At 43.0% G+C, this 14,699-nt stretch overlaps 1 protein-coding gene across 3 annotated transcripts in view; it reads left to right on the forward strand.

Moving 5' to 3' along the window:
* The window catches only part of CTNND2 (catenin delta 2), a 941,962-nt gene that overhangs the window by 553,079 nt on the left and 374,184 nt on the right, over window positions 1-14,699 (forward strand). For all 3 annotated transcript variants that reach the window (XM_047878029.1, XM_047878014.1, XM_047878024.1), the window contains one exon: window positions 12,513-12,707. In XM_047878029.1, coding sequence (XP_047733985.1) covers window positions 12,513-12,707 — 195 coding nt within the window. The remainder of the gene's footprint in view (window positions 1-12,512; window positions 12,708-14,699) is intronic.

The raw sequence follows: 14,699 nt of genomic DNA on the forward strand, positions 1-14,699 counted from the left end.
AGAGTTCTGGGGGCAAGTTATTTTTTTAACGTTTATTTATTTCTCTTGAGAGAGAGAATCCCAAGCAGACTCTGTGCCTTCAGTGCAGAGCCCAGTGAAGGGCTCGAACCCACGAACCATGAGATCATGACCTGAGCTGAAACCAAGAGTCTGACACTTAACTGACTGAGCCACCCAGATGGCCCTGGGGGAAACTTATTTTTAACCTAAACTCTATACCTAGCCAAATTTTCCACATAAAGGCAGAATCAAATATTTTCAGTCCTGCAAGTATTGATAAAATCGATCTCCATATAGGCCCCCTTGCCTGGAGATTTACAACACTCAGTGGGTGTGTCTCAGCTGAATGAGGGCATAAAACAGGAGGAAAACATGGTACCCAAGAACAGTGTATATTGACCATCAGGATGGTGCAGAGATGTCCCCACGGTTGGGGGGAGGGGGGAGACATCTGGGCAGTAAGCTAGCAAACTAGGAAAGGTAGGACTCAACACGTAAATGTTGACAGTCGTGAATGTTGGCCTAAGTCCCAAAGAGTCTGGGTAATTTTAATATGTAAGGGCTGAACAAATACAAGAACAAGTTAAGAATAATGAGTTCAATTGCAGTTTGACAAAAAAGAATAGTTCCTACATTGCATTGAGTTCCACAAATAAAGGAGGTGATGGTTAAGAGAGAGAATGGATTGAGGCCAGACATGGGTACATCAGTTACTAGCTTGGGTCCATCATTTACTTGTTCTGTTCACCTTTTTTATCCTACTTTTTTTTAAATATAATTTGTTGTCAAGTTAGTTAACATATAGCGTATACAGTGTGCTTTTGGTTTCAGGAGTAGAATCCCATGATTCATCGCTTACATACAACACCCAGTGCTCATCCCAACAAGTCCCTCCTCAATGCCAATCTCCTCTGCCCCCCCCCACCCCTCCAACCCTCAGTTTGTTCTCTGTATTTAAGAGACTCTTATGGTTTGCCTCCCTCTCTGTTTGAAACTGTTTTTCCCCCTTCCCTTCTCCCGTGGTCTTCTGTTAAGTTTCTCAAATTCCACATAATGCGTGAAAACATATGATATCTGCCTTTCTCTGACTGACTTATTTCACTTAGCATAACACCCTCCCGTTCCATCCACATTGTTGCAAATGGCAGGATTCCATTCTTTCTCATTGCCAAGTAGTATTCCATTGTATATAGAAGCCACATCTTCTTTATCCACTCATCAGTTGATGGACATTTGGACTCTTTCCATAATTTGGCTATTGTTGAAAGCACTGCTGTAAACATTGGGGGTACATGTGCCTGGGGATTAAGGATCCCAGGAGCATGCACGTGATCTTCGAGACATGAGGGATTGAAGGCAGGGTGACGGTGTGCGTGAAGTTTGATGAGAAGTGGATTAAAACAGGACCACTTTTGGGGCTTCCGGAAATGAACCAACTCACAGGCAATTCCCTTTTCCTCTTCAAGAAACAGGCCAGGTAATATGCAGTCAGGTGTTTTGCAGGTGCTGAACCCTGAACACCCGTCTTACTTCCCAGCGCTGCGGATCAGATCAGTGGAAGCTAGAAATAGGAGTTCCGCGGGAAACTGCTCTTAGGTATAATACCGCATCAGGGAAGGAAATGACAGAATGCGAGGAGAGATGTGGAGACACACATAGTAATTAGGTCTGGAGGCCAGGCTGCAGATGCAGTGTTCGCTCTTGTGCTGCCGGGGTATCGGCCGCCCTGACTGTGGACCGTTTTCTTGGCTGTGTCCCCCGCACTCAGCAATGGGGACAGCCCGGCTGATGTCTGACCCGTGGTGTGGGTTTCCCTTGCTCTTCAGGCTCTGTGCTGCTGAACTTCAAGTCAGCAGGGCATTGAAGGTAAAATATTCCTGGGTCTGTTTTCACTGATCGCTCCTTGCGGGTCACAGGTGTCAGTTAATCTGAGCAAAGGGGCATCTGTGCTTTCCAGAACTCCTCACCAAGCCTCTTCTAGTAGGTATTCAACAACCTTTTTTTTTTTCCTTAAGATTTTATTTTTAGGTAATCTCTACACCCAATGTGGGTCTCGAACTTACAACCCCAAGATCAAGAGTCACATAGCGGCATAGCCAGCCAGGAGCCCGTTCAACAAATATTTTTGAGTGACTATTGTAAAAGTATTTATGGGTGCAAATGGTATATCCCATTGGTAACCGGAAGTCATGCTTAGCACGGAGAGAATTCAGAGAAATACCAGGTTCTACCCAGAATGAGTGAACCATTAAAAACTTAAACAGTAGCTACCAGAAAGACTTGGTTCAATGCATATTGAGAATCTGTAAGATAAAGTGTCTGCGTCCTCACCTCTGAGTTTCCTAATTCTTTGGAAAGTGGCTTCCTGTACTTTCTACATTCCTGTTGCAGCGTTAACAGAGGCACGGACAGCATTCCAAGGAATGTCGCAGGCTCACTCGAGAGCTAGCAGTTCTTTGTGTGTGTAGCTGTAGAGAAGAAATCATAAAAACAGATAATTCCTATTCTGTGGTGTCTGTATTCTGAGCATGTGCCCAGGATCCTGCAGGTAGAAACTTGGCAGCAAAGAGAACCCAAAGAAAACCATTAATTATTTTGGTTCAGTAGACTCTAGTGGCCCCTCCTATTTCTGCTTGCTATGCTAATATCTTCGAATAGATGTGATCGCATTGATTTTTCCTGTTGGGCTTCCTAGATGGTGCCTGAGCCTGCATGTGCTCTGCTGTTACAGACGGTGCCTGGGCACACAGGTGCTGTGCCATTACAGAGGTGCTATGCCCATACCGTACCCCAAATGATATCTGCATTTCCCCATGTTTCTGGCTTCAACCTTAGAGCTCCCCTAGAATGGACTGGCAATGTGATAAAGTCAAAACCCCCCTTACAAGATAAGCTTCATTTTAATAATTGATGTAGAAAGGGGAAGTCTGTATACATTTCTCTTTAGAATGAAGAAAATACACACACACACACACACACACACACACACACACACACACATACACACACATGCACACAGGTACTGTCAGGTCTTAAGCTCAGCTGGTTAGAAGCGTATAATACTCCAGTCCCCTCCATGGCAGAGCCAATTAGTTGGTTATAGTTGACATGACCCCAAAGAGCCCCCTACACCTTGACAGCCTTCTAGCAAATATGTAGTATTTGTTTTGCCCTTAAAGAGTCAACACAGATTGATTTCTGGACTGGAAAACCATCACTCACATGACTACTGGGCCACACCAATTGGTGGTTTAATAGTAACTTCTTTGGATAAAGAAAACAGTTGAAAATAGGGTGGGGGAGTTATAACTATACATCGGTCTCATCCAGGTGCTTTGTATTAGGGATTTAACGTTTAAATAAATGTAACTGATATCCAAATAATAAGTATACATATATAATACATTACTAATTGGATTCTAAAACCCACAGATACAATTATTAAAGCCCTTTAACCAGAACAGAATCAGGGGAAAATTTTAATCCTCCTCAGAACTGTTTATTACACAGCATAATCTCTCTTCTCAAATCCTTTTTTTATATGCCAAATATTATGTTGAGTAAAATAAGGAAAATGTAATAAAGTGTTGATACGAAGAATTTATAAAATGTAAATATAGAGAACGAGTAACCTATGAAGCAATTTGCTTGCCATTTCTCCCCCCATAAATTATGTTGAAAGTTCATGGTATCTTTTTCTTCTGGAATTAACACCAGAGCCTCCCTGTGGGTGTTAGTAAGATATATAAAGGAATGGAAAAATGATACAGGAGAATACATCTGAACTTTGCATTATAAAAGCTAAGTAATTTTTGAAAAGGAATTTGCACACCCTGTCTATGGTATATTTAATACAGTCTGATCAAAAAGGCCTGTGTTTGACAAAACATCTTAGCTCATGTATATTTCAAAATATTTAAACCAATTAATGGAGAAAACAACTTAAGCCTACTTTTGTCTAATAAAACTTTTCTCCTTGCCTTTACACTGAGAATTTCATCGGTGCCCTTTGAGGGGCACATACACAAAAAATGAAAATTCAGCTTCAATTCTGAAGAGCTCTGGTCCCTTGCAGCCGAAGCTGGTCTATCTGTCCTGCTTTGCATCTCAACAACAACAACAACAAAAAAAGATGGGTCAGGAGCACCCTGTTCGGGCTTCTTTCCATGGAAATATCCATAATTATCCATAGTAATTAGGTCCTGAAACCAGACTCCAGATGTACTGTTCGCGTATTGCACTGATGGGGTATTGAGAAGCAGCTGTCAAGAAATAAAATGACACTCATCAAATTTTATCCGCCTTGTTGATAGAGAAGAGTATCTGTGTGAATATGAGACTGGCCATTAAAAACTCTGGTAAGTGACTAATTAATAAAGCACCGAATCGTAGATCACTCTGCATCAGTAGTTAATTAGGACAGTAAGATAGTGGTGAGCCTGGCTCCTGGTCCGTTTCACCCTGAACGTGGCTGCCCAAAGCTTCTCTCCAGGCGGAGATGGGGTTCGAAGCAAATTTTAAACAGGAGACCCCTCCTGGGTAAAAATTAACATTCACAGATTACACTTGTTTACAAATTAATGTCAGAAGACTTTAATTACAAGTCCGAGGTCAAATTATGTGGCCCTTCTGCACAAAGATACTACAATTCATGATTCACCCCTGCCAATTTTTTATCTGCCAGCTGTCAACTGAAAAGGATTTGGGGTGTCTTGATGGACTGTTCGGGGGAGTCATTCTGTCAGCTTCACTGGGACGTTTATCTGAATAGTTGTGATTACACGCGAGTTACTTTTAGAAAGATTCCTATGTGTTCACAGGATCCATGATTGTCACAGCAAGGACCCCACCCTCACCTGATGTAAAAAATCAGGCACCTTCCAGCCTAAATGCCCCTTTTCCCAAAACCACGCTGTGTCCAACCCGAAGACATTTTCTGGAGACCTACAGAAGTGAGGGGATGGGAGGGGCAGGAAATGTCCTGCGGGCCGTACGTGTCTACAGTCTGTGAACTTGGGGGACTTCCCAACAGGAAGTCAATTGCAGCACAGTGAATAGCACAGGTGGACAGAAAGCATTCTGTACCCTTTTTACTCTCAGAGGCGTTGCTGCCTTCCTGCAAAGCTCAGAACCTGCACCCCCTCCAAGGGGGGTGACTCCTTTCCCCCCACCACCCATCCAAGAACAGAGATTTCTGTATTTTATTTATTTTTTTAAATTTTTTTTTACATTTATTTATTTTTGAGAGAGTGAGACAAAGTGAGAGTGGGGGAGGGGCGGAGAGAGAGGGAGACACAGGATCCGAAGCAGGCTCCAGGCTCTGAGCCGTCAGCACAGAGCCCCACGCGGGGCTCGAACCCACAGATCGTGAGATGATGACCTGAGCCGAAGTCGGACGCTCAACCGACCGAGCCCCCCAGGCGCCCCATGAGATTTCTGTATTTTAAATCTGCAGTCTTAAGGGCTCTGCTGAGGACCAAACCTTGGCATGCACTCCTCAAGACCCTACATTGGCCCCAAATCTACCAGGCCTGCCCCTAACCATCCAGTGCTAGATCTTGTCTTAGAAACGTCTGGGGAGTGTTTGAACTCTTCTGTTCCCTGGGCCCATCCCCTTAGGTCCCGGTTCAGTAGTCTGGAGGGGGCCCCAAAAATCAATACTGTTAAAAAGGCTTCCAGGTGAACGCCATGTGTGTCCTCCCAAGGTTGGGAAGCACTGAACCGAACTCTTACATAGGTGTGCACCGAAGCAGTGAAGGGAACCTAGACTTGCTTCCCCAGAATCCTCCTAGAAGCATAGCAAAAGCATTCCTGGCCACCCATATGTAAAAAGTCTGCCCTCTGTAGGAAAGATGGGCTTTTATATGCCCCTTGGTGTCGGAGCCTTGGCCACCTAGAGCTGAGATCAGTCACTCTGCAGCAGCCCACAGGTGGAAGCCTGACCTATAGGCCCAGGCAACCCGTGGCAGCCAGTACGATGCCCGCATGCGGTGGCCGCCACAGCCACCTGCTGGCCCCAGCTGCCGATGTTCCTGCTGAGGCCCCATCAGCGTAGTCAGCATCTGGCTGCACCCTCGGCCTGCACCTTTGTTGTTGCAATCGTGTTTGCTTAGTAAGGCAGGGAGAGATAAGGAATCCATAGTTCGGTCCCCAGGGCTTCAGTATGGTGCCTAAGTTGAAGCCCCCTAGCAGCCAAGGTACGTGTCCGTGGCTAAACCAGTACGTGTGTGGACCATCCGCACCACCATTGTCAGAGAACTTGTTAAAAATGCAGAACTTCGGGGCCTCTCCCAAACCTGAGCCAGAACCTAGATTTTAATCAGAAGATTCGTGCCGGTGGTGTTTGGAGAAACACCGAAATCCATGGCTGGTTCATTTGGAGCAGCTCTTTACCTAGCCTGAGATAAACCGAAAGCAGATAATGAGGACACTCTCCAGGCCACCACTGAGTTTACCTGGTGTGTTTCACTAGTATTTGTACCATCTTGGACAAGTGTGTTTTCACTCAGAGTTCTGAGTTTTGCCATAGGACGCCATCCACTCTGGTGCAGACACAGAAGCATGCACTGTTCGCTGCAAAGAAAACATAGAAGTGGTCCATCCTATGAATGTAAAGATAACAGACTTCTCATTGCTCGTTATTCCCCGTTACTGCTGTCTCGTTATTTTACACGTGCCTGCCTGTCACAAAAGGAAATGAACAAAAGAAGCCTGGTTTTCTAACAGCTTGAGAAGAAATGCTTGTGGTAAGAGAGAAAATACTAGAAAGAATGAGGGACACCTGCTATTCTAAGGGACACGATCACACGGGCACCATAAATGCTACTTCCTGACTAGTGATTTTTCACTTTTAAGATATGCTTGGTGGAAAGTCTTTGAGCCCAAACAGAATACAGTATTCATTTGGTAAAAGGTGTGGTGCGGTCTCATAATTAAGTTGCATTGCAAAATGCATCATCAAGTTACAGGAATAAATCCTGTGTTTTGTACCTGGTCAGAGACTTGTATGAGCATTCACGTTATTTGTGATAGCAAAGTTACTGTAACGGATGAAAATCTAGGATTCATGAAATACATGAAACAGAAGGGCATTTTCTAAAGGTTTCCAAAACAGACTTTTTGTAGAATCACTTTATATCATCAGATGGCCTGTTGCATTGAACTTATTAGGCTCCAACGCAGATTTTGTCATTGAATATACATGAATAGTCTCCCTTCCAAATGTCAGTCTGAAATATGGCTGGTAGCCTGTCTAGGAAGTGTGTTCATATATCTTAACATTTACAACAACATGGGATAAGATGTCTAACTAATTCAATGAATTAATGATCATTTGCAAATGAAATTTAGTGGAGGGACTTGACTCAGGATACATAGGAAATATTTTGGGGTCTCTTAAAATACTGAAATTAACTAGTGAATTAGCATAGGAGTGGGGAGGAGATTTTGGAATTTTGAGTTGAGTCCAAAGCAAAAACCAAGAATTAAACAAGTCTTTATTATGGTAAAGTATTCCTTAGATCTAAGATGCTATATTTGCATCTTTGAGCAATTTACTTAGCACACATGTATGAAATAATATTAGCCAAAGTGGCTTTTTTTATTTCTAAAAGTGCTTATATGTTGATATCATTTTTCCCTCTTGAGATTAATAATGACAAATATCAAGGGCTAGAAGTTTTAAGAGGTTCAAAGTCTACAGAATAACTGTTCCGGGGCCATAAACTGTCACAGCACAGGCTACCTACCTACATGGGCCGTGCTGCCTGGCCATGTTGCTTAGTGACTCCAATGTATCAGCAGGGATCAAACCGCTGATGTTGGAGTATTCAGCAGGAGAAGGAGTTCAGTGGGAATTTGCGAGGGGAAAATCTGCTACTATTCCAAAAACCACAGTTCTCTTTGGAAGTTCTATTTTGGGGTGCCTGGGTAGCTCAGTTGGTTAAGCGTCTGACTCTTGATTGCATCTCAGGTCACGATCTCACAATTTGTGAGTTGGAGCCCCGTGTCGGACTCTGTGCTGTCAGGATGGAGCCTGCTTGGGATTCTCTCTTCCCCTGACCCCTCTCTCTGCCCCTACCCTGCCCTCTCTCTCTCTCCCTCCCTCCCTCTCTCTTTCTTTCTCAAAATAAACTTAAAAAAAAGTTCTATTTTGCACTTCAAAGATACAGTTTTACTAATAAACATCGATGTTGAACTGGATTCACAATTTTCAAGAAACCTGAATTCCTAGATTTTACTTTGGCCTTTTCTTCCTCTGAATACCGTTGTTTAGATCAGAAATGAAACTGCCTGTCTCTGCCACCTGTTCACAAATACTGAGTCAGCTTGCTCTGGCCAACAGACTGCTGTATCATTTGGGTCCTTATTTTTGCCTGTGAGCATTTGAAAAAAATTTTATTTTATTTTATTTTAATTTTTTTAATGTTTATTTCTGAGACAGAGCATGAGTGGGGGAAGGGCAGAGAGAGAGGGAGACACAGAATCGGAAGCAGGCTCTAGGCTCTGAGCTGTCAGCACAGAGCCCGACTCGGCGCTCAAACTCACAAACTGTGAGATCATGACCTGAGCCCAAGTCGGTAGCTCAACCGACTGAGCCACCCAGGCGCCCCTGAAAAAATTTTTAAATGTTTATTTATTTTTGAGAGACAGAGAGAAACAGAGAGAGAGAGAGAGAGAGAGAGAGAGTGCATGCGCTAGAGGGGGAGGGGCAGAGAGAGAGGGAGACACAGAATCCGACAGAAGCAGGCTCCAGGCTCTGAGCTGTCAGCAGAGCCCGACACAGGGCTCGAACTCATGTGAGATCATGACCTGAGCTGAAGTCAGACGTGTAACCGACTGAGCCACCCAGGTGCCCCCTTTGCCAGTGAGCATTTGAAACTGGCTCCCAGATTTGGGAAGAACAGATAATGGCAGGCAGTATGTCCTTCAGAACCTAATATTAATATTTCCAGATGAAAACATGCAAACACTTATTCTTTGCAAAAGCGAGTGAATTCATACTAAATTAGAGGGTCATAACTTATATATTATAGAACTAAAAGAATGTAAATGGGTCCCAATTAAAACCAGAATGTATTTGTTTCATTCCGTCCGGTAAAGTAATTGGTATAATGTGGTAGTAAATTATATTATTAGAAGAAAGCAAGAAATGACAAATGGAATGTTACAACTTATTAGGCATTTCTTTCTTTCTTTTGAATATGCCTGTCTCCTCTCTCTCTCTTTATCTAAAACAGGGGGGCTCTCACTGTCATCTCTGCAGTAGAATCATGAGGTGAGAGGGTGCCATTAAGAGAGGCACACAGCCTCTCCTTGCTCAATAGACCAAGTCCTAATCTTTCGGGGCTATGTCCAGGAATCAGCCTTCCAAAGAGTTCCCTGGATGATTTCTTGGGAAAGTAAATGAAGATTTGAGGATTAATCATGTTCTAAGGAACAAAAATTCAAAGGCTGTTTGTGTGTGCGTGTGTGTATTACACATGTATATACATATATATATGTATGTGTTATATATATGTGTATACATACATACAAATTTACATATATGTAAATTTGAGCCGAATCTCAGAGATTGTGCTGCTCTCATGAGCTCATTAAGTGTGATCTTCCAGTGAATATTCCAAATCCCTTTGATATAAATGTGGCTATTGTGATTGTGAAATTTTGAGTTAAAAAGGAAATCTGTTCAGTTCTTACAACCAATTGTAGTCTGAACTCATGAAGAGTCCATACACTGTGTTTCTTTTTAAAGACAATATGGATTAAATAGGTACTGATAAAATCACTTCCATAAATACCGTGAAATGAATTTCTTACAGAGGGGCCTTTGCTCTCGCGGCTGGTTCCCTCTGTCTGGGAACCACGTGGATCTCCCTCCATCATGGCTTTCTCTGGCCTTCGGAAGTTTTCCGCTGAAATGTCAAATAAGCAAAAAGAACTTTCTTGATCACCTTAGCAAAACAGTATGCACCACACTTTGTCTGCTGTCCCCTTACCCTGCTTTACTTTTCTTGAGTACCTTTTTCCCTATGTTGAATGAATCAATCTGTTGGTTAATAGGGACTAACCTGCTACATGTAAACGACAGATACAAAACTTAACATGTAGAAATTTATTTGCACATCAGTCTAAAAACGATAACTTTCATATTGCTGGTCAAATGAAAACAGTGCCTGCTGGACTCTGACCCAGTGAAACTGTGGCGTGGAGGAACATGACAAGCCCTTTCTGCTCCGTGATTATTTCCCCGTCTGCTGGCTTCCTCCTGGACTAGCAGAGTGGTGTTATCTGTAAATTTTCAGATTTAATTGATGCTATATCTCTTTCTAAAAAGCATTGCGCATTTCCTTGGTCATTTCAGTCCTTCCCTTTTTGACTTCATTCATCCCTGCAATCTTTGCAATTACCCATTAAAAGCAGTGCTAAGGGTAGGCTTTAAGATTCTTGCTCCTTGCCTAGGACCCTTGGTCATTAATGTCTGAATCGTGGTTCTATAAAAATTTCCTCATGCCCAGTAAATGCTGGCCCTCACATCCTGTCCCCACTCAGACCATCAGGTCTTTTTGTGGTTCCCTTGTTGGGTGTTTTTAGAGACTTAGAATCAAGAACATGATGAAGTTATAACTCTAAATCTATGAGTGATGGATGGCTTTCATTTAACTATATAACATTTGGATATAATGACTGTTGCCTTGATTTTTACACTTGTTAAGTCTTTGGCAATATTAAGAAAGCCTCCAGAAGAAGGAAGAATTGATGGCAGGAACTCAAGGCGTATCATACTTAAATATATTCCTGGAAAATATGAACATGAGATAATATTCAGTGTGATGTTGGCATTTGATAAATCAGATGCAATGAAGCTAATTATGCAAAACAGTTATTTTGAACCTATCATTCATCTGAACGCTATCTAAATCAGAGTTGATTTAATTACTAGCAAAGGGAAAGGTAAGGAACTAACTTGCTCTATTCCTTCCCTTTCCTCAAAACATTCAGTAATTTTTATTAACGCTGAATTCATAGAATTCTGAGCACTGCCTCAATCATTCAGAAATGCTCTGTTTTGTTTACGTAAATTTAAAACAGCCCTGTGTACAATATACTAATAAAGCGTGTATTTATCTGCCAGCAGTTTCGAAACTTTGGAATGGGCTTTTTCTCAAATATACTCGGTGAGAATATTAAAATCCTGGGGGTTACATGATCCTGAAGAAGCAATGCAGAGTCACTGAGCATTGAAGATCTTGTCTCTAAAGTGGCCACCGGTGACTGCCTTGGACGGCCACACAGAGATAGAGCTGCCCACAGACACTGCTGAAATCAAGGAATTCCAAAATCCCATTGCTTAGAATGGAGTGGGGAGCTCCCAAGTTCGGGCTGTCCGGAGGCCGCTGACAGTTAAATCCCAGCATGGCGTGTGGGTATCGGCTTTGAAGGTTTAGCCGAAGGGTCTTGCCAAAAGTCCGCTCTCCGCCTCATTCGGTTCTTGTGTGTGTGCTCCGCTCACCGCCATGAGATAACCGTCTCTCCTTGCTGCCCTGCATCCTTCATTGTCCCCCAGTGTCCTCCCATCTGCCCCAGTGGAGATGATGCTTCTGGGATTCTGACCGTACCCCAGGTGCAATGTTGGCTCTCGGTCAACATCGTCTTTTCCGTGTGTCAGCTGAACCTCTTAGCCCTCGCAGGATGCTCTGTCCTCGGGTCCGCAAAGGTTCCCTGGTCCACAGCACTGTTTCAGAGCGACACCTCCTCCCATACAGTGTGAGGAAATGACACAAATAAGGATTTACAAATACTACAATGCGAGCGATGTGCAGACTCAGTTTACAAATTCAACCAGTTAGTGACAGCCACTTGTACTGTTTTTTTAGAGGAAGGTAGACTAAGTGAGGTGCTTCAGTTTGGAGGGTAAGAGTAATAGGAAATGTGACTTGAAAACCTGTTTCTTTACAATCTGCTTCTCTTAGAGATGTAGGCTGTTGTAAGTCCAGACATTTCCGTTCATTCATTGTCCGGGAAGAAACTGCTGATGAGAACGAATTCTGGCTCACTTTTCAGGAACAACATCAGGATAGCTTGCCATCATGGTTTATTTGTTTGCTCATCATTTTACATAATAATTTCTGTTGCAGAATTTAAGGTGCAAGGACTATGGGATAAGAAGAGGTTTTTAGGTTCGACTTGTCTGCCTGATTCCTTTAGTAAGGAAGCCAGCCACATTCGTTAGGCTGAGAAAAATGATGTTTCGCTGGCCCTGTTCAGGGTGGATTTATCTCAGAATCATTATCATCCTTATAGGGAGATCAGGTTTGGGAGCAAAGCAAGGCAGCTGGGTGATGCCGATAAGCTGATTAGCTTGACATATTGCTGCCATTTCATGCTATTCATTTGATTTTCTGCAGATTTCACCATTTCTGTGCAAAAAACAAATTCAAATATGTCTTTGATAAAACAAGTTCTGTCTGAATGTTGGTTGGGTCCTAATGTCTCCTGTTCGCTTATTTCAGCTGGGTCCCGGGCCTCGTACAGCAGCCAGCACGGCCACCTGGGCCCGGAACTGCGGGCCCTGCAGTCCCCAGAGCACCACATAGACCCCATCTATGAGGACCGTGTCTATCAGAAGCCCCCTATGAGGAGTCTCAGCCAGAGCCAGGGGGACCCTCTGCCATCAGCACACACGGGCACGTACCGCACGAGCACAGGTGTGTATTCAGCACCCCCTGGGTGGTCTGTGCGTAGTAGGCGGCGGGGGGGGGGGGGGGGTTCCTGCTCGGGAGCTCATCAAAGGTGTGTGTGTGTGTGTGTATGTGCGTGCACACACCTTCTCATCCTCTCTCCCCACCAGCATTATGACCTGCTTCTACCATTAATGTCTGTGATGATAATGAGAGAAACCGAATACGATTCATTTAGCTACCTGAGTCTCTTTTAAATGAAAGAAGTTTAATGGGGGGTTGTAAGCTTATTTTGTCCAACAGGCGATCTGAAAGAAAACTAATTTTTTGTGTGCCATCGTTAACATATTTGATGAATTTAAGTACTCCAAGAAAGCATAGTCATTATGCAGGACAGAAAAGGCATATGCCTAATGCTGGTAAGTGTTCTTTAATGATACAGGCTACCTATCTGGCAAGCTGGGGGGAAACCTATTTAGGAAAATGTCGCATTACTTTGTAAGGCAAACTGAGACTTTGCTTCATAAGCACTATCAGGTTCAGTCATGTGAAATTACCGTGTAAAGGTCAGATATTGACAATTGCATATGATTCAATCAACCCTAGAGCTCTCCTGGACTAAATCTATATTTTGAATTGAACACGACCACAGGCTGCGCAAAGAAAGGCAAGCATTTTCCAGAGCATGTAGCCATTTGCAAAATAACTGGTTAAATGCCATGCTTAAATGTGCTGGAGAGCATTCATCTAACAATAAAATTGATACAGTTAAGATAATTGAGAACTGTCCTTGTTAGAAAGCTTCACATTGCTAAGGAAACTTAGAAAATAGTATGCCGCTGGTTTGCTACAGCACCTGATACACGCTGCACTTGAACCAAGGCTGAGGCATGGGAAAACCGAAGCTCTGGTCCAGAACTTGGCACACAGGGCCCTGCACCTTCAGACTATTGTAACTTCCAGTTACCCCGAAGTAGAGCATAGCAATTTTGTTAACTGCATTATGATACTAAATTATACGTTTTGAAACCCAGGCAAGTTAAGTTGCTTTTATGGTCGATTACTGATATTTACATTTCAGTATTTCACTGCACCGTAAGAAGAATGGCACAAAATACTCTTTCTTTTATTTTTGACATCATAAATGCCATCCACCGTTAATAATTCATATCTTGGTTCAGATGAAAAGGAATACCCATTTATTCTTCTGTCGGAGTTCTCTCATTGTCAGCCTGCTAGAACCACTCCTGTGTGAGGCTGGGCTCTTTTAACCATTAGTTGGTTTGCATAATAGTAACTAAGGCAATTTTATTTCCATGCACCCCTTACAAAAGGCAAGGATTACCACCTCTGTGATGTTGAATATGTAATTTGCGTAAAAACTGACAACAAAGGGGATTATATGTTGATTCTCTGTCCTGCATTCCTGTGCTCTTTGAATTATCTTTTGTTAATAAACTTCTGGAGGCTTCATAAAAATTTACCTACAATAAGAAAACAATACTTCATTCTACTGTGTCGGATCAAAGACAGGGGAAGATGTTCACACTTAAAACAAAACTAGTATTTTCTCTAAACTAGGGGTCTGAAAACTCTCGCTCATGGGCCAAATTCAGCTGGCCACCCATTTGATTAGTGCTCCTGAGCTAAAAAATCATTATTACATTTTAAATGGTTTATGGCCAAATGATGGATAATATTTTCTGATACGTGGAAGTTCTATGAAATCCAAATTTCAGTGTCTATAAATAAAGTTACTGGAACACAGCCATGCCTATTTGTTCCCGTATCATTTCTAGCTGCTTCCACGCTGTAGCAGCTGACTTGAGTAGTTGTGGTGGAGACCATCTGGTTGGTAAAGCTGACAATATTTACTTTCTGGCCCTTGGTAGAAAAGTTGGCTGACCCCTGCTCTAAGCCATCAGTGGAGCGCTGTGCTGAATGAACGAACAAGGGTGTCATCCTCCTTAGGAGGGAAGCCAGCAGTGTCCTCTAAATGCATCAGGGAGAAAAACCTGT

This window comes from Prionailurus viverrinus, chromosome A1 (assembly GCF_022837055.1).
Source record: "Prionailurus viverrinus isolate Anna chromosome A1, UM_Priviv_1.0, whole genome shotgun sequence".
NCBI lineage: Eukaryota > Metazoa > Chordata > Mammalia > Carnivora > Felidae > Prionailurus > Prionailurus viverrinus.